Genomic DNA, 19735 nt, shown 5'->3' on the forward strand with positions numbered 1-19735 from the left:
ATCACCTTTTATCAGAGCTGGGAAAGTTTAACGTTGTTATTGTGATGCCCAGAATTTTGAAATAATCAGACTTGTAGACACAGATACAAGAGCTTTTCATCAAGTTTATTTTTCCAGATTTCCACGTGCTGTGGAATAATACATTGTGCTTTTCTGTACATTGACCAGAGTGTAATAGTGAGTAATGGGGCATTCTAGATATACATGTATACATGCACATCACAATATAGGTCCAACCCTTTTTGAATAATATAAAAATATAACAACCCTCTTTCTTTAAAATATAATGCCTCAACTTATCAATATAACTGTTCCAAACATTAAATTTTTTATATTATGTCTAAACTAAGGACAATTAACTATCGAATTTTGTAATTAAACTGACAGCTTAAGAGTCAGTTATAGCTTATTTTCTTTTCTCAGAAACATCATTGACGGTATCACTAAGGTGGTGGGATGTTGTGCCTCCATCTCGTGACTTTGGGAGTTATCGTTCTCAGTGATGAGTTGGTGATGTTGTGTGTGCTGCTCCTGGTGTTGTCGGAGTTGTGCTTAATGTGGCTGCTGTTGTGTCACTTGCTGGTGATGTTGTTGATGTTGCACTGCTTGTTGGTGATGTTGTCTCACTGCTTAGTGATGTTGCTGTTATTGATGACCTTTTCTGCTTTTCCAGCCTAGGTGTTGGTTGATTATGGAACCTTTCCCTCTTCATTTGGTTACTGATTTCAGTCTCGGTGATGTAAGACTTTGGAGTCTCAGCTTCACCAACAACTTTTGCTGGTTACAGGTTTTCAGGATTGTATCCTGTACATGTACAGATTATCCTCTCAGTAACTCAGACAAGGATTTAGCATCCTGTCGGAAGTGTTGACCTCCTCCTATCTCTTCATCAGTGAATTGTTGTCTACTTCCTCCTGGTCATTTGCTTGGTAAAGTTCCCTTGTATTTTCTGCCATTGAATAGCTCTGCGGGTGATTTAATGTCAGCCTCGAGCAGTGTAGCTCGGAGTGACAATAAGGTAAGGTTTGGGTTCTCCTCTGTCTCTTGGCATTTCATGAGGGTTCTCTTGACCGCCTGGACGTGTCCTTCTATAAACCCATGTTCCCCTTAGGTAATGTGGAGATGAAGTGAATTGGGTTCACTTATCACAGATTACTCTTTCAGGAATCCCTTGCTCAGTAAACAGAAGCCATACTGCTCAGGTGGTTGTTGTAGGTCTCAAATCTTTCCCCTTTCAGAGAAAAGCAACTTTGAATAATAGCCTGGTACCATGAGACACCATTAGGAACATAGGAGCAGGAGTAGGCCATTCGGCCCCTCGAGCCTGCTCTGCCATTTAACTCGATCATGGCTGATCTTTTGCCTCAAGGCCATCTCCCCGCACTCTCCCCATATCCCCTAATGTCATTGTTTCTAGAAATCTATCAACCTCTGCTTTGAACAGAATGACTGAGCCTCCACAGCCCTCTGGGATAGTGAATTCATTCTTGATTGTGTGTGAATAAATCAGCTCCTCCCGTTTGCCATGGTCTGAGTGATATTTCAGTCATTCTGCTGTGCATTTCTAAACCTCTGGCATTCACTGCATGTCGAACCATTCTTTCGATGTCTTTGTAGATTTATATCTAGTACACAGCTGAACTGCCTCTGAGCTTACACTTCACCATTCCCATGTGGCCTTCCTCTATCTTTCTGCACTGTTTTGGATGCGATGATTCTGGATCTGGCCTGCAGAACACTATCTTCTCGTGAGATGTCATCACCAATAGTCCAATACTGCTGTATTGCTGACTGAGATTGCTGAACCCATTAGGCCATCCACTGAATTGCTAGCTGAGAGAGCATACGTAACAATTCATCTTTGCTGGCCTCATCTCTAAGTGATGGGTCTTTACACCTCAAAATTTTATCTCATGTTTCGCATGTGGTGACAAATGAGATAATGCATCTCTGAGCACCATTTCACTTGCTGGCTTGTATATCAGAGTGAAATCATTACTCTGAATCCTCAAGAGTAACCTCTGCAGCCTTGCCGCTGCTGTGCACAGATTTTTCTTGCAGATCTGCTCGAGTGAACAATGATCATTCTCCACAATGAACTTTCTCCCAGAAAGCTGTGGATTGAACTTCTCAATCCATACATGACTGCCAAGAGCAGATCTGGTTCCAGCCGTGTTAGAACTTTTAATGCAAATGCTATCACTTTTCCCTCTTGTACCCGGGATGCTCCCAGTCCTTATGCACCTACTTGCAGAGTGACAGGTTGTCGTATGACAGACTTGTCTCCTTGAATCACATTACTTCTTTGAGCTTGTTGAAGCTCCTCTCATGTGACTCTGGCCACGGGTGCTCAGCATCTTCTCTAATCAGCTCCCGTAGGTTTGCTGTGTGTTTTGACATGTGAGGTATGAAAGAGCTCATGTCCTGAATCAAGCCAAGAAAACGTCTCAACTCTTTGTTGTCTCTTCGAACTTCCATCTCAGAGATGGCTGTGACTTTCTCAGGACACGATTTGACTTTAAGATAAAAGCAAAATATTGCAGAAGCTGGAAATCTGAAACAAGAACAAAAATTGCTGGAAAAACTCAGCTGGTCTGACAGCATCTGTGGAGAGAAAGACAGAGTTAACGTTTCGAGTCCGCATGATTCTTCTTCTGAACGAAAGAGAAGTAGAAATGTGGTGAAATATATACTGTTTAAGGGGGTTAAGCTGGATAGAAGGCCAGTGATAGGTGGAGGCAAAGGAGAGATTGCAAAAGATGTCATAAACAAAAGGCTGAAGGGATGTTGATGGTGGTGGTCCTGGCTGAAGGAGGACATTTTCCAGTGGATGTACTACCTTCAACCCTCAGTGATGCCTCCATCATCTCATGGTTTACTAAGTAAGCTGCAACTCTTCACATCTGCTCAACCCAGGAAAGCAGGACCACCTGTTTCAGCAACGCAGAACACGCAGTTAACGGCTTTCCCTTTGTGTGTCCCTCTGATTTGGGACATTCCGAGCTGTCGAATCTCAGTTCCACCAGATGCTGTCAGTTTGACATTGCTGAATTTCAGAGCATCTTTCTTTAGGTAACCATTTTCTTTCAAATTTTCAGGAAAGATCTTCTGATATAGTCTGAGCAGGATGATGTTACTCTGTGCTTCAGTATCAAGCTTCAGCTTCAGATTTATGTTTACTTCATGTCAATTTACACTCTTGTTTAAACTTATCAAATGCCTGCACAACATCATCGGCCTCCCATTTCATCCTGAGTTAGAGCTGTGTATTCATGGTTGTGGCAGCAATCATTTCGTTTTCGTGCAGTTCACTCAGTTTTTTTTCTCTTTCTATACTAATTTGAGATGATTTTTCTCAAACTAATTCAGCATTTATTTCATTTATATGGTTTGGGGTTTACTCACAAACACCTGCTGCCACCATGTTACGTCTTATGGTTCCCAGAAGTCCAAAATAATTAGAATTTTAGATACAAATATCGGAGCTGAGATGCAGTGCATTTCTCCAGAACTCTACATGTGCTGTGGAATGATACATTATTACTTTGGTAAACTAACCATCATGCAATAGTCAGTGATGTGGCATTCTGGATATATGTGTATACCTACATGTCAAAATATAGTTCCTAAATCATTTTGGAATATATATAATGACCTTGTAGTCTATAACATGGAATAAGGGGGAAGAATTTCCAATATCTCCTTTATTTATCCTTTCTCTCCCTTAAACCAATTTTCAATTTCTGATGTTTGCCACTTAGCCTCATTTGGAAAAAATAATCAGTAAGACATGTCTTTAATTGGATGTCTACCAAAAGCAATAGTAGTTTCCTTTTAAAGAAAAGTTCCTCTAATAAAATTTCAGCAGTGTTTTCTGGTCCCGTTGCCTTTCCATTCAAAACAGAAAATGTTTCCAATTCATTTGTCTGAGCAGTTTTAACCTCTGTTGTGGGACTTTTAAACCTATTTTTTCTCAGGTGGGGGTTTCAGGTGGGGTTCAGTTATTGCCGGGCAGACCCCTTTCTGACCCTCTATCTGACTCTCCTTCACTCGGATGTGTGACCAAGAGTCACAGTGACTAGGTCCACCTGCTGGGCACTCATAGTATTGGGCAGGGATATTGCTCATTCAACCTCCCTTTGTGGATCATTAATCCAGCATTCTGTTTTTCTTTTCATTTTTTCCCCCCTTTTTTCATGTCAAAGACTACAAGGTCATTGTTATACAAATATTATTCCAAAGTTATTTAGAGGTTATATTTGACATGTAGGTATGTCACTTACATCCAGAATGCCACATCACTGACGATTGCATGGCAGTTAATGTACCAAAGTAATAATGTGTCATTCCACAAACAGAAACTAGAGCCATCAACATAAATATCTCATCCCTCAGGGTGGATTCCTGCCTTGAATCCTCCCTCAGTTTCCCAAACCCCCTGTATGGTACAAGTATGGGGTTCTCCCAGATAGTTGAGATTAGCTATGAGTTTAGGGTCATCCATTCTGTTTACCTTAATGTTTTTCCCACTTCGCAAGAAAGTCCATCTGGTTATTCTGGCACTAGATCCTGTTCCTTCTTTCATTTTTCTGTCTAACAACAGTCGGATTGGGTTGTGCTGGGTCAGTAATGGATGCCGGTGAAAATGGTAAAATGTTTCACTGCCCAACAGGTCACTAACAGATGTCCCTCACAGAGGGAAAACCCCTTTTCCACGTCTGCTAGGACTTTGGACACATCGGCTACTTGTCACAAGTGACTGTTTGTTTCCTGCAGAAGGACTTCACTGAAACTGACGTCGGTGGCTGCAGCTTCCAGATAAAAGTCCTTGTCGGGGTCCACAGGTCCCAGAGCTGGGCCAGTCTGCAAGCCCATTTTCAGTTTAATGAAAGCCTTTTCACATTTGTCATCCCAGTCCCAATGCTCCCTGTTCCACTAGGGAGGCTACAGCCTTTTCCAGGTCTTTCCCCACTTCCTTAGGGAAAGTGTATTGTTTCTATGGTTGGGACATGGGGTCTCCCTCTATCCTGACTTCTCCCCCAGTCACTCATCCACAATCATGTTTGTGAACAGTGGAGACTTCCCTATTTTCTTCTACTACAGTCCTATACATTTCCCGTGTCTGAGTTCTCAGAGTTTTTAAATAATAGGATCCTATTGATGTCATTTCCCATGTCTCACCGTGACGTGGGGGAATAACCAACACCTCGTCCGCTATCCATTCCACCCCACAAACAGTTATTTACCACGAGAGGCAACTTCCAATCTGAACCTAAAACTCCCATCCCAGGCTGGTCCCATCTCACTAAAACACACGTCCACTTTGTTGGGGTCCCACCCTTAACATTTAAGGATTTGGATATCGCTCCAGCCACTGTGTCACCTGTAAATCTTCCCAATACAATGGATTCTCCTGTAGATCATAGGAGAGGGTGAATCTACCACGGTGCTGGACACTCCAGTGTCTACTACCTTTCTTTCCCTCCACTATAATATCTACACATTGTCATCATACTCATCATACCTGAGTGGACAAGGATAATCAGGCTGGGTGCAGCCCCTTTCTGCTGAATTTCCCGGGACACCCTCTCCCTGGGCGACATGGACCTGACCCTGGGGAGTGTTTTCGTGCTGACACCATTTCATTGATGGTTGGAATTTCTGTAAACTAGGGGTGTGTGGGTCGAGTCTCTCTTGACTCCGAGTCCCCTGACTCTGGCGCGTGCTCAACGGATGAAAAATTCAGGCCCATGGTCCAAGTGTCCATCTCGTGTGGCTGCTTGTTCCTGTACCACCCTGATGTCATGCTCTCGCTGCCCCTTCTCACTCGACCTCATTCTGTCAGTTGAGCTCCCTCCCTCTCTCTCTCTCTCTGCCTATCGCGGATTTGTTTTGCAAGTTGCATTCACTCTCTCATTCTCTCTGTTCTTCCCCTTCTCTCTCTCAAGAAATAAGGAGGGAGAAGATTAAATATGAGGGTAAACTAGCCAGTAATATAAAAGAAGATTGCAATAGTTTTTTTAGATATGTAAAGGGTAAGATGGAGGCAAAAGTGGACATTGGGCCACTGGAAAATGACACTGGAGAAGTAGTAGTGGGGAACAAAGAAATGGCGGAGGAACTGAATAGGTACTTTGCGTCAGTCTTCACAGTGGAAGACATGAGTGACATCCCCAATGTTTAAGAGAGTCGGGGGGCAGAGGTGAGTATGGTGGCCATTACCAAGGAGAAGGTGCTAGGAAAACTGAAAGGTCTGAAGGTGGATAAATCACCTGGACCAGATGGATTACACCCCAGAGTTCTGAAGGAGATAGCTGAAGAGATAGTGGAGGCGTTAGTGGTGATCTTTCAGGAATCACTGGAGTCAGGGAGGGTCCCAGAGGACTGGAAAATCACTAATGTAACCCCCCTGTTTAAGAAGGGAGTGAGGCAAAAGATGGGAAATTACAGGCCGATTAGCCTGACCTCGGTCGTTGATAAGATTTTAGAGTCCATTATTAAGGATAAGATTTCAGAATACTTGGAAGTGCATGGTAAAGTCGGGCAAAGTCAGCATGGTTTCATCAAGGGGAGGTCATGCCTGACAAATCTGTTAGAACTCTTTGAGGAGATAACGAGTAGGTTAGACAAAGGAGAGCCAATGGATGTTATCTACTTGGACTTCCAGAAGGCCTTTGACAAGGTGTTGCACAGGAGGCTGCTCAGTAAGATAAGAGCCCATGGTGTTAGAGGCAAGGTACTAGCATGGATAGAAGATTGGCTGTCTGGCAGGAGGCAGAGAGTGGGGATAAGGGGGTCCTTCTCAGGATGGCGGCTGGTGACTAGTGGAGTTCCGCAGGGGTCAGTGTTGGGACCACAACTTTTCACTTTATACATTAATGATCTAGATGAAAGGAACTGAGTGCATCCTGGCTAAGTTTGCAGATGATACAAAGATAGGTGGAGGGACAGGTAGTATTGAGGAGGCGGGGAGGCTGCAGAAGGATTTGGACAGGTTAGGAGAATGGGCAAAGAAGTGGCAGATGGAATACAACGTGGGGAAGTGTGAGGTCATGCACTTTGGTAGGAAGAATAGAGGCATAGACAATTTTCTAAATGGGGAGAGAATTCATAAATCTGGAGTGCAAAGGGACTTGGGAGACCTAGTCCAGGATTGTCTTAAGGTTAACTTGCAGGTTGAGTCGGTAGTTAGGAAGGCAAATGCAATGTTGGCATTTATTTCGAGAGGACTAGAATATAAAAGCAGGGATGTGCTGCTGAGGCTTTATAAGGCACTGGTCAGACCACATTTAGAATATTGTGAGCAATTTTGGGCCCCATATCTCAGGAAGGATGTTCTGGCCCTGGAGAGGGTCCAGAGGAGGTTCATGAGAACGATCCCAGGAATGAAAGGCTTAACATATGAGGAACGTTTGAGGACTCTGGGTCTATACTCGATGGAGTTTAGAAAGTTGAGGGGGGATCTGATTGAAACTTACAGAATACTGAAAGGCCTGGATAGAGTGGACGTGGGGAAGATGTTTCCATTAGTAGGAGAGACTAGGACCCGAGGGCACAGCCTCAGAGTAAAGGGAAGACCTTTTAGAACAGAGATGAGGAGAAACTTCTTTAGCCAGAGAGTGGTGAATCTATGGAATTCATTGCCACAGAAGGCTGTGGAGGCCAGGTCATTGAGTGTATTTAAGACCGAGGTTCTTGATTGGTAAGGGGATCAAAGGTTACGGGGAGAAGGCGGGAGAATGGGGTTGAGAAACTTATCAGCCATGATTGAATGGCGGAGCAGCCTCGATGGGCCGAATGGCCTAATTTCTGCTCCTATGTCTTATGGTCTTACGGTCTCTCTGCCTGTTGTGATTTTGTTCTGTCAGTCGTACGTTCTCTTTCTCTGCCTATCGTACGCTCTCCCGCTGCCTGTTGCACACACTCGTGCTCTCTCTCTCAGCCTTGGAGATGGTTCAAATGAGATTTACTAGGTTTTTACCTGGAATGAGCGGGTTGTCTTAGGGGGAAAGTTTGGACAGGCTGGGCTTGTTTCCATTGGAGTTTAGAAGGGTGAAGGGTGATTTGATTGAAGTATACAAGTTCCTGACCAGTCTTGGCAAGGTGGACGTGAAAAGGATATTTCCCTTGTGGGTGAGTCCAAAACTAGGGATCACTGTTTTAAAATTGGCGATCGCCATTTTAGGACAGAGATGAGGAGAATTTTTTCCTGTCAGAGGATTGTGCGACTTTGTAACTCTCTGCCTCAGAAGGCAGTGGAGGCAGGGTCATTGAATATTTATAAGGCAGAGGTAGATGGCTCCTTGTTAGGCAAGGGAATCAGAGGTTACCAGGGGTAGATGGGAATGTGGAATTCGAAACACAAGCAGATCAGCCATGATCTTATTGAATGGCGGAGCAGGCTGGAGGGGCCGAATGGTCTACTCCTGTTCCTATTTCTTATGTTCTTATGTCTGTCATGCTCTCACTCTCTCAGTTGTGCCCCTTCTCTCGCTCTGCCTGTCGCGACCTCGTTCCGCCTGTCATTCTCTCTATCTCCCTCTCTCTTTGTTTGTCTCTCTGTCTCTCTCTCACTGTCAGTCATACCCTCTCTCTGTCTGGCACATTTCTCTCTTTTATTTTTCTCACCCTCTCCCTCTCACTGCCTATTACGCTCTCTCTCTTTCTTTCTCTGCCTTCATGAACTAATTCTGCCCTTCCCACCCTTAATCTCTCTGCCAGTCACTCTATAACCCTCTCCCTCTCTGTGCATGTCATACACACTCTATCTCTTGTCAGTCATGATCTCACCTCTCTCTCTCTCTCTGCCCACCACATGTTCTCTCAATCTCTGCCTGTAACACTCTCCCTCTCTCTACCTGTCACGTTGTCTCTCCCTCTCTCTGCCTGTCACATTATCTCTCTCACTCACTTTAAGTCACAGTCTCTGCTCTCTGTTTGTATGTCACCTTCCCTTAATCTTGCTGCCACCTGTCTTACCACTGCTGATCACCATGTCGTGTTATTAGAATGATATAATACCTTGGGCTTATTTACTCTACAAGAGACAAGGCACCAATTTCTTATCGGTGATTGGGTAAACACGTTGTGGGTCAATCATTAAGACTAGGCACATGGTTCTACATAGGTATAAAGCTTGAAGGCATCAGAGCTGTGTGTGTGTGCTCTGCTCAAAGCAAAATGAACCAAGACTGGATCACGTGGCATACTTACCTTCTAGTGATATCACTTAAAGGCATATTATAATCAGTGCTCTCTCTGTGTCATTCATGCTCTCTCATCTCCCTCTCACATGCTCTCTCTCCCTCCTCACCTGTCCCTCTCACTCTATCACAATCTCGTTCTGCCTATCACACTCTCCCCCTCTGTTAACCTCTCACTTTCATTTTATTTATTCTTTCATGGGATGTGGGCATCACTGGTAAGGCCAGCATCTATTACCCATCCCTAATTTCTCTTGATTTGAGTGACTTGCTCAGCCATTTCAGAGGGCAGTTAAGAGTCAACCACATTGCTGTGGGTCTGGAGTCACAGGTAGGCCAGACCAGGTAAGGATGGCAGATTTCTTTCCCCTAAACAACATTAGTGAACCAGGTGGGTTTTTACAACAATGGTTTCAAAGTCATTATTACTGAGAACAGCTTTTAGTTTTAGATTTTATTAATTGAATTTAAACTCTACCAGTTGCTATGATGGGATTTGAACCCATGTCCCCAGAGCATGAGCCTGGGCCACTAGATTACTGCTCCAGTGACATTACCACTACGCCACCATCTTGGTCATGCCCCTTGCCCTCTCTGCCTGTTATGACCTAATTCTGCCTGTTGTACACTCTCTTGCTTTCTGCCTGTCACTCCCCCTTCCTTTCTCTCTCTCTCTCCCTGCTGCGTTCCCTCTTGCTCTCTGCCTGTCGTGGCCTTGTTCCGTCTGTTGCGCTGTCTCTGCCTGTCATGCCCCTTCTCTCTCTTTCTGTGACTGGCATATCCTTGTTCCATCTGTTGCTCTCTCTCTCTCACACACCATCAGTCATGCCCTCTTGCTCTCTCTCTCTCAGTTGCGCCCTCCCTCTCTGCCTGTCTCTGTCTCTTTCTGGTCCTATCTTTTTCTGTCTCACTTCCCTTCTCCCACACTTCTCTCCCTCTTTCTCTACCCCTCTCTCTCCCTCCTTTGCCTCGCTCTCTCTTGCTTCTCCCTTTCCCCTTCTCTCTTCCTCTCTCCTTCTATCTGCCTGTGTCTCTCTCTTTCTCTCCCCCTCTGCCTGTCCCTCTCTTCCCTCCTTTCTCCCAGTCTCACTCTCCCTGCTTGTCTCCCTCTCTCTTTCACACTTTCTCCCCCTCTCTCCACCTGTCTCTCCCCATCTCTTTCTGCCTCTCTCTCTTCCTCCCTCTCTCCCTGTCTCTCTCTCTCTCCCACTCTCTTCCCCTCACCCTCTCTCCGTCTCTCTCTCTGCTCTTTGTTCCTCTCATTCTCTCTCTTCCCATCTTTTTCTCTCTTTCTGCCTGCCTTTCTCTCACTCTGCCTCTCTCAATCTGTCTCCCCATTTCTTCCTCTGTCCCCTTCTGTCTTTCTGCCTGCTTGTCTTTCTCTCTGTCTCTCTTCCCCTCTCTCTCTCCCTGCCTGCCTGTCTTTCTCTCTCTCTCTCTGCCTGTCTCTCTTCCCCTCTCTCTCTCCCTGCCTGGCTGTCTTTCTCTCTCCCCGTCTCGCTCTGTCTGTCTCCCTCTTTCTCTCTGCCTGTCTCTCCCCACTTTCTCTCTTTCTCTGCCCGTCTTTCCCTCTCTCTCTCTGCCTGTCTCTCTCTCTCCCTCTTTTCCATGTGTTCTTGTTGTCTTTTGGTTTCCAGATGTTGTTAATAATCACACTTTATATTTGTAAAGATAAAAAACTGTTTAATTTTGCCACCCTGTCTGATTCAAAAGAAGAAGCAGATTGAACTGGTTACATACACATCGCTTCAGTCTCTGGTGCAGCTGTGAAATGTGGCCCCCTGGAACACTTGCACATAACACATTAGTTTGAGATAAGTAGTTCCCTGAAGCTATTTACAGATAAAACAACATATAACTGTCTGTCTCTCTATCTGCCTCTTCCCCCTTTCTCTCTCTCTCTCCCCTCCTCTCTCTGCCTTTCCCTCTCTCTCTCTCACATCCTTTCCCTCCCTACCTGGCATGACCTCACTCTATCTGTCATGCACGCTCTCACTCTCTGCCTGTCATGCCCCCTCACTCTCTCAGCCTGTGCCCTCAATCTCTGTTGCATCTTCTCTCAGCCCATCGCACCCCCTCGCTCTCTGCCTGTTGCGCTCAATCTCTCTCTTCCTGTCATACCCCTCTTTCTCTGCCTGTCACCCTCACTATCTCACTGCCTATCAAGCCCTCTCTTTCCTTTTCTCATTGCCTGTCCCACCTCTCTCTCTCTCTCCCCCCTGCCTGTCACACCCTCTCTCTCTGTTTCTGCCTGTCACACCATCTTTCTCTTTGCCTGTCACACTCTCTCTCTCATTGTCTGTCACCCCTCTCTGACTGCCTATCAGTTTATCTCTTCCTCTCTGCCTATCATGACCTCATTCTGAATGTTGCACTCTCCCTCTGTGCCTGTTGCTCTCTCCCTCTCTATCACGCCCTCTCTTGCTCACCGCCTGTTGTGGGATCATTCTGCCTGTCGCACTCTCGTCCTCTCTGCCTGTCACTGCCTCTCACTCTTTCTCTGTCTGATGCACTCTCACTCTGGCTGTCGTGGCCTTGTTATACCCTCTCTCACACTCTCTTTCTCTCCCTGCCTGTCACATGCTCTCACTGTCAGATACTATCTCTTCCTCTCTCTCTGCTTGTCTGCCTCCGTAATCTCTCTGCCTCTTTCTCTCTACCACACCCCCTCTCTCGCTCACCCTCTCTTTCTCGCTCACCCACTCTCTCATTCACCTCTCTCACACTCCCTCTCTCTCGCTCACCCTCTCGCTCGTTCTCCCTCTCTTGCTCTCCCACTCTTGCCCTCCCTCTCTCTTCCCCTCCCTCTCCCTCACCTTTTCTCACACTCCCTCCCTCTCACTCACCCTCCCTCTCGCTCACCCTTTCTCGCTGACCCTCTCTTTTGCTCAACCTCTCTACATCTCCCTCCCTCTCTCACTTGCCCTCCCACTCTCTCTCACCCCCCCTCTCTCACCCTCCCTCTCTCTCTCTTGCTCTCCATCTCTCTCACTCATCCTCTCTCTCGCTCACACTCTCTCCCGCTCACCTTCTCTCTCGCTCTCCCTCTCTCAACTTCTCTCGTTCACCCTCTCTCTCGCTCACTTTCTCTCTCGCTCACCGCTCTTGCTCACCTTCTCTCGCTCACCCTGCTCTCTCGCACTCCCTCTTGCTCACCCTCTCCCTCTCTCTCCCTTTCTCTCTCCCTCCCTCTTTATCTCTGCCTGTCTCGTGCTCTCATCTTGTCTCTCGCTCTCCCTCACTTCTCTTTTTCTCTGCCTGTCTCTCTCTCTCTGCCTGCCACTCTCTCTCTCTGCCAGCCCCTCTCTCTCTCTCTCTGCCTGTCTGTCTCTCTCTCTCTCTCTCTTTGCCAGCCCCCTTCTCTCTGCCTGTCTCTTTCTCTCTCTCTGCCATTCTCCCTCTCTTTCTGCAAGCGTCTCTCTCTCTCTCTCCATTGCTCTCCCTGTGTCTCTCTCTCTCCCTCTCTCTCCTCCAGTCTCTCTCTCTCTCTACCTATCTGTCTCTCTCTGTGTCTCTCTCTCTCTCTCTATTCCAGAAACTGCAGATCCCTGATTCAGTGCAGTCCTGGGGCCTTGTCACCCTCCCTAGCCCCTCCCCCTCTCTGTAACGGGGTTTCCTCAGCCTCACTGCAGGGTGTGGGCACCAGGTAAAACCTTCCCCCGGGCAGTGTCTTCCCGTTTCCCCTGTGCTCTGTTTAAACTCTTCCCCGGGTGGGGGTTGAATTTCTAATTCTGGTTCATTGCTGATTTTCCCAATCACTAACCGGCTGTGAAAGTTACAGTGAGTGTGACTAACATTTTATTTGTGTCCATCTGTTCCCAGCTCCAGTGACCTTCGACCCTAATACAGCCCATCCTAACCTTCTCCTGTCTGAGGACCTGAGGAACGTGAGATTCACCGGGAAACGGCAGCAGCTTCCCGACAATCCGGAGAGATTTGATTCCTGTCCCTGTGTCCTGGGATCAGAGGGATTCACATCAGGGAAACATTCCTGGGAGGTGGAGGTGGGGAACAAGACTGAGTGGGATGTGGGTGTGGCCAAGGAATCCAGCAATAGGAAGGGGCAAATCTACCTGAGTCCAGATAACGGATACTGGGCACTGAGACTGATAGAGGGGAATAAATACAAGGCGTGTGAGAAATCACCGAAACTCTTAGAGCTGAGTGTGAAACCGAGAAAGATTCGAGTCTGCCTGGATTATGAGGGAGGGAAGGTGTCCTTTTATAACTCAGATAACAAGTCCCATATCTACACTTTCACTGCGACATTCACTGAGAAACTCTATCCTTTCTTCTGTCCAGGTACCACTGATGGGGGTAAAAACACAGAACCACTGACAATCTGTCCCCGGACAGTAACAATCCAGGAGGATGAGGGTTTTATCCCTTCATCCAAATAAAGACTGTTTCTTGTATGTGGGTGGGGGAGGGGGGTTTGTTCCTCTGTCGATGAGGGGCTGGTGTCCTTCACGGATCCTGTCCCCCCCCCTCCCATTATCACACACTGTCAGCGGGGGTCGCCCATTCCTCAGGAACCACGGGCTGATATCCCCAGGACCTGCTCGACCTGGTCGAGGATTCAATTAAAAAGGCCCCACACACGGGGTTATTGGGCGGTGGTGCGGGAGGGGAAGGCCCCACACACGGGGTTACTGGGCAGTGGTGGGGGAGGGGAAGGTCCCACACACTGTGTCAATGTCTGGGGGAGGGGATGGCCCCACACACTGGGTCACGGGGGAGGGGATGGCCCCACACACTGGGTCACTGGGCGGTGGTGGGGGAGGGGAAGTCCCCACTTCTCCATTTCTGATTTTGGCTTCGGGGGCACTGGTTCTGGGATGGAGCTTTTCCCTGAGTCGTCGTGTGACCCGGTGCCTGAGGCAGAGCGGGGCCCTGAACCACTGTCACCCTCCGACCCAGAACCTCCAGAGCAGCCCAGGGAGGAGCCATTTGTCGTCGATCCTGGGGGTGGGATGGTGACAGACGAAGGGCCGACTAGTGTGGCTGGGCCGCCCGCTGCCCTCTGTGTGGTGGGGGGAGGGGGTTCGATCACTGACAGTGACAACCCGGAGGAGGAGGGCAGGGGAATGGGGGGGAGGAGGGCGGGGGGATGGGGGGGAGGAGGAGGGCAGGGGGATGGGGGGGGGAGGAGGAGGGAAGGGGGATTGGGGGGGTGGAGGAGGAGGGCAGGGGGATTGGGGGGTTGGAGTAGGGCAGGGGGATGGGGGGAGGAGGAGGGTGGGGGGATGAGGGAGCTGCTGGTGGACACTGGGCGTGATTTAGTCCATCACGAGTGAGTTGGGGGACACCCTCATGTCCCCACCACATCTCCCCTCATCCCCCTCGGGGAACTCTGGGAATTCCTAGCCGACAGCTTGGGTCACCGTGACAAAGTCCAGCTGGCCCTCGACCGATGATCGGAGCTGACACTGCTCGACAGGTCCGCCTCACAGAGGGCTCATGTCTTCTGTCAGGAGCACAGAGGAGGTGGAAGGCCAGCTCGAGGGGTTGGAACAGGAGGTGCTCGACCTGGAGTCCCATCTCGGTCAGGCCGATGAGGACCCGGCCCTGTGGAAGGTGTATGAGGTGGAGAAGGATGCGCTGAGGGACCTGCAGCTTATCCGGTCCTGAGGTGTGTTCGTCAGGTCACAGATCCGGCTCCTTCAGGACCTGGACTGTGGCTCCCCCTTCTTCTACTCACTGGAAAACAGGCAGGGGGTCCGTAAGCAGCTCCTGGGGCTGCTGGCCGATGACGGATCCCTCGTCTCAGATCCACAGGGTGTCAGTGTCCTCCTCCTTCCCACCCCCAGGGTCCGTGTCTGCCTCCAAGTCCCCAACAACCACCCCGCTGTCCCTTCTCTGTTACCAATGCACCCCCACCCTCCCACCCTACCGGCTCCCTCTGCCCCCTCTCTCACTCACCATTCCCTCCTATCATGCCCACACTCAGTTCATTCCCCAGGAAGCAGTCACTGACTCCATGGACCCTTCCCTTGCACAGTCACCTGGGCATCCTCACCCCCTTATTCCCTCCTCGACCCTTAATTCCTCCTCCGTGCTTTCTCCCTCCTCCCCGCTGGACACCTTCCCTCCTCCAAACTCCCTCCTCCCTCACACAACTTCCCCTCTCCAAACTCCCTCCTCCCCTCAGACACCTTCACCCCTCCGAACTCCCTCCTCCCCTGGACATCTTTCTCCCTCCAAACTCCCTCCCTTACACCGTCCCCCCAATACCTACCTTCCCACTTGCAGCATTCTGCCCCGTTACACCCTCCCACCCCCCAATACTCCCTCTTCCCCCTCCCAACCTCACTCCCCCGACATCTTCGTCCCCCACCTCCCAACTCACCACCGCCCTGCCACCCCCACTCCCACTCACACCTAGACCTTCCTCTCTCCTCCCCACCCCACCCCCTTCGCTGATTTTCTTTAACAGCCCAAGGCCAAGTCTGTGATGTTCTGAAGCAGACCTGAAGCATCAACTGAGACCTCCCACCTTCCAAGAGCTGCTTCGTGGCTGAGCCATGTCTATGTGGATCCACCCAGCATGTGATGCATGTGTTCCTCCAGGGTCCGGTGGCTGTAGGGTTCCAGCATCTTCTCCTCCTCGGATGTCCGTGATCTAAGCAAGGCTCTAACACTAAGCCCTGACTCCTGCTCGTCACACTGATCCAGATGTGTTCTGAGCCGGTGTGTTTTCCCGCTGGCGTAACGGTAAATCGGGCACGGGGCGGGGAGACAATTCCAGTCGGGCCTCACTTTGCATCTCATGACTGGGATGCAAACCGGGTTCACGCCGGCCTCCAGCGGGATGGACATTCTGCCGTGGCGGACACCATCGGATGATCCCACTCTGATTTCACACCAACATGAAACTGATTTCTGCTCCTCACACTGACTTGTCCCCACCCCTCTCCCCACACCCGCCATGACACCCACCACAAGCAGGACCAGGCGATCCCTCCCATTGAATAAAATGTTTAAAATTCTATTATCTCTATAAAGATACACTCATTACTAAGTCAATGACGCCTTTGCTGGCTCAACCATATTCATCAGATGGACAATGACCATAACCCAAAGATCTCGTACAGTGAACTGGCCACTGAGTCACCTTCCAGCAGGTGAAGTCCATACCTCTGCCACAAGATCACCTGCAAGTGAGATATGAAGATGATGGACATTGACACTGACAACTGGGAGACAGCTGCCAATGGTTGTGAGCTCTGGAGGCTGACTGTTTGGAAGGGCATTGGAAGAGGTGAGCAGAAAGGGAAAGCTCAGCTGGCTGAGAAGAGGGCCCAGAGAACACAGAGGCCAGAGAATGGTGCATCTGCAGGGAATGCAGCAGAGACTGCCATGTCAGAGTGGGGCCCAATTTACCGTTACACCAGCGGGAAAACACACCGGCCCAGAGCACATCTGGACGAGTGTGACATGCAGGGGTCAGGGCTTAGTGTTAGAGCCTTGCTTAGATCACAGACATCCGAGGAGGAGAAGGTGCTGGAGCCCTCCAGCCAGTGGACCCTGGAGGACAACATGCATCACATGACCACCACGGCACAGACCATTGTCTCACATGATGCCAGAAGATCGATGCAGAGAACAGTGGGTGGTGCTGACAATAACAGACACTTTGTAAAAGCAGACTATTAAGCAAAGTATGAAATCACTTATTAAACATTGTTTAACACGCTTTCACAAGTACTTTATACAAATTGCAACCCCAGCGTCCTTTACAATTTCTGTTCAATCAGTAATTCCCATGTCTCACTTTAACTGGATGGAAGTTGGCAGAATTTCCCACAAGCTTTAATGACAGTTTCCATTTTAATTGTCCTTTCTTTCATCTTGTGAAATGTCATCTCAGCATTTCAATTTGGTTCTCAAACTCTCTGTTCATTACATTTGTTTCCTAAGTTCCCAGAACATATGCTTCCATTCAGATGAATAATAACTTTGACATCTTCGAAAGGCAGTAGTATGATGTGAATGTGAGGAGTTTTATTGTGTAATTAGCATCAAATTTTCCAATAAAATCCACACCCCCCACAATATCATACAATTGTAGATGGCTGTCATTATAAATAGTTATTTGTTTATTTTTAAAATTATGCTTTATTTCAATAATTGAATAAACAACATCACACATTAGATGTTTGAAAACTTGCAGACTGCACAGTTACCCACAAGTGAACTTTAATAGATATAAATTCAAGGTGAGGCAGTTTGGTCAGAAAAACAGAAATATAAAGTATATATTTGAAAATAAAGAAACTCATGGTGTGATGGAATCTCTAGTTTGGAAGTTGTTGTCTGCACTGACTGTGCTTTCAAAGCCTATGTTTTATTAAGACAGTCCCGAACCGAAACAGAAACCAAGGGTGGAATTTGATTACCTGCCCCTTGGCGAGTTTGGTGGCACGGGCATTTAATTGGATGGGAGGGTAACAGGTGGGGATGCCGCCATCTTCCTGCCTCTGCCTTGATTTAGTCCGGGACAGAAGGAACCAGGAACGGCTTTCCCGCCCAATGCCAATTGAGGCCCTGAAGTGGGCAATAAATGCCCAGTACAGGGCCTCATCCTGCTGTTGTTGAGGTTGCTCGCAGGCTCCCAGGAAGTTTCCCTCCTTCAAAGCTACTTGGTGCCCAATTGAGGGACTCAGTATCAGTGGGAGGGAGGTACAGAGAGTCTCACTCTGACCCCCACCGTGCAAACATCTCCCACCCCACTTCCGCTGCCATCACTCACCTGTGCCCAGGTCCTTCAGCAATCCTGAGCCCAAGTGGTTGTAGTACCAGTAACAGCCACTGTCTCCTGGTGGCATTGCTGAGCAAATAATAGCTGCCAGCCTCTAATGATAAACCGACATTGTGTACAACCCCATATCCCCAGATTTCTGGGAGGGTTCGGTATAAATTAGAATTCCAGTCTGTAACATCAGACTTCTGAGAACCCAGCCTGTGGCTTAGATTGCCAGTGAAATGGAAACGGATTCGAAAGTAAAGAAAACAAACCGGAGAGGTGGAATTTCAGCCATTGGTCAGAGTAGACACAAGGGCCAGAATTTTCCGACTTCAGCGCGAGGCATCGTGATATTTCAGTCGGCGGGTGCGCTCAGCAGCGGGGCGTTCGGCCGCCATTAAGTGAAGGCCTCGTTAAAGACCTTAACTTGCCAATTGTGCTGGATTTTGAGGGGCCCGTGCGAACTTCAGGTCGGCGCACGAGCCCAATGGGCAGGCGGGTAGGACATTTTATAATAAAACTCATGCATGTCGGGATATGTGGACTCAGAGGGGTTGTTCATGTGTTACATGAAGTTTTAATTGCTGATAGTGTTTAAAAGTTGCCTGTGTGCTTGTTAGCAGTTCTCATCGATTTCCAAGAGCTTTTTGTGCACTTTGAAACCAGTCCTCAGACAGTAATCTTCCTCGGGCCTGCAGCTTTCTGGAAGCCTCCATTTAACCTGGGGGTATGGGTTCTGACCTGTCCACTGAGGCAGCTCCCCTGAGGAGGAAGGGAGGGATAGAATAAGGAGGAGGCCAGGACTGGACAATCAGCCTCCAGGGGAGCCACCTTTGGGAGTACAGGCGCAGGCACAAGGGACACAGGGACAAAAGCTTGTCCAAGGTGGAAGGGGCATGAGAAGACGCCACTATCCTGCTGCCAGGGTATACAGGCGGTGAAGCAGCTACCTCAATATGAGGTGCAGTGCCAAAGGAGGCTCCAAATCTCAAGGGAGGCAGTCAACTGTATCTGTCAGATGATTGGCCCTGAGATCTCCCCTAACTGTGTGGGTGGACATCTCATGCCAGCGGCTCTGAAGGTCACAGTTGCCCTCCACTTCTATGCCACTGGTTCCTTCCAGGGCTCAGTGGGTGATCTTTGCGGTGCCTCCCAATCAGCTGTCCACACTTGTGTCAGCAGGTTACAGACACTCTGTTCAGACGGGTATCCACCTTCATCCACTTCCGCTGCGACCAGGCAAGTCAGGCACAGTGAGCCAGAGGCTTCGCGGCCATTGCTGGCTTCCCCCGCATCCAGGGTGCTATAGACTGTACACATGTGGCCATCAAGGTGCCAGCAGGTGAACCCGGTGCTTTCATCAATAGAAAGGGCTTCCACTCCATGAACGTGCAGATAGTGTGTGACCACAGGATACTGATTCTACAAGTCTGTGCAAGGTACCCAGGCAGCTTCCACGATGCCTACATCCTCAGACACTCCCAGGTGCCGGGGCTCTTCAGTGCTCCGGCTCGGCTGGATGGTTGGCTGCTGGGTGACAAGGGCTGTCCCCTCAGAAGGTGGCTCATGACGCCTCTCCGCCATCCAAGAACAGAAGCTGAGCAGCGGTACAATAGGAGCCAGCGCACCACAAGGGCTGTGGTGGAGAGAACCATCGGTCTTCTCAAGATGCGCATCCGTTGCCTGGACCGCTCAGGGGTCGCACTCCAGTAGCCCCCAGAACCCGTCTCTCTGATAGTGGTAGCATGCTGCGTTCTGCACAATCTTGCGCTGCAAAGGGGGGATG

General features: G+C 48.8%; 1 protein-coding gene across 1 annotated transcript in view; it reads left to right on the forward strand.

Annotated features, from left to right (window-relative positions):
- LOC144695494 (butyrophilin subfamily 3 member A3-like) overlaps positions 1-13603 on the forward strand; it is an 89031-nt gene extending 75428 nt beyond the window's left edge. The window contains exon 9 of the mRNA XM_078566371.1: positions 13026-13603. Coding sequence (XP_078422497.1) covers positions 13026-13603 — 578 coding nt within the window. The remainder of the gene's footprint in view (positions 1-13025) is intronic.
- Positions 13604-19735: the final 6132 nt, after the last annotated feature.

The sequence above is a fragment of the Cetorhinus maximus genome, chromosome 21 (assembly GCF_964194155.1).
Source record: "Cetorhinus maximus chromosome 21, sCetMax3.hap1.1, whole genome shotgun sequence".
NCBI lineage: Eukaryota > Metazoa > Chordata > Chondrichthyes > Lamniformes > Cetorhinidae > Cetorhinus > Cetorhinus maximus.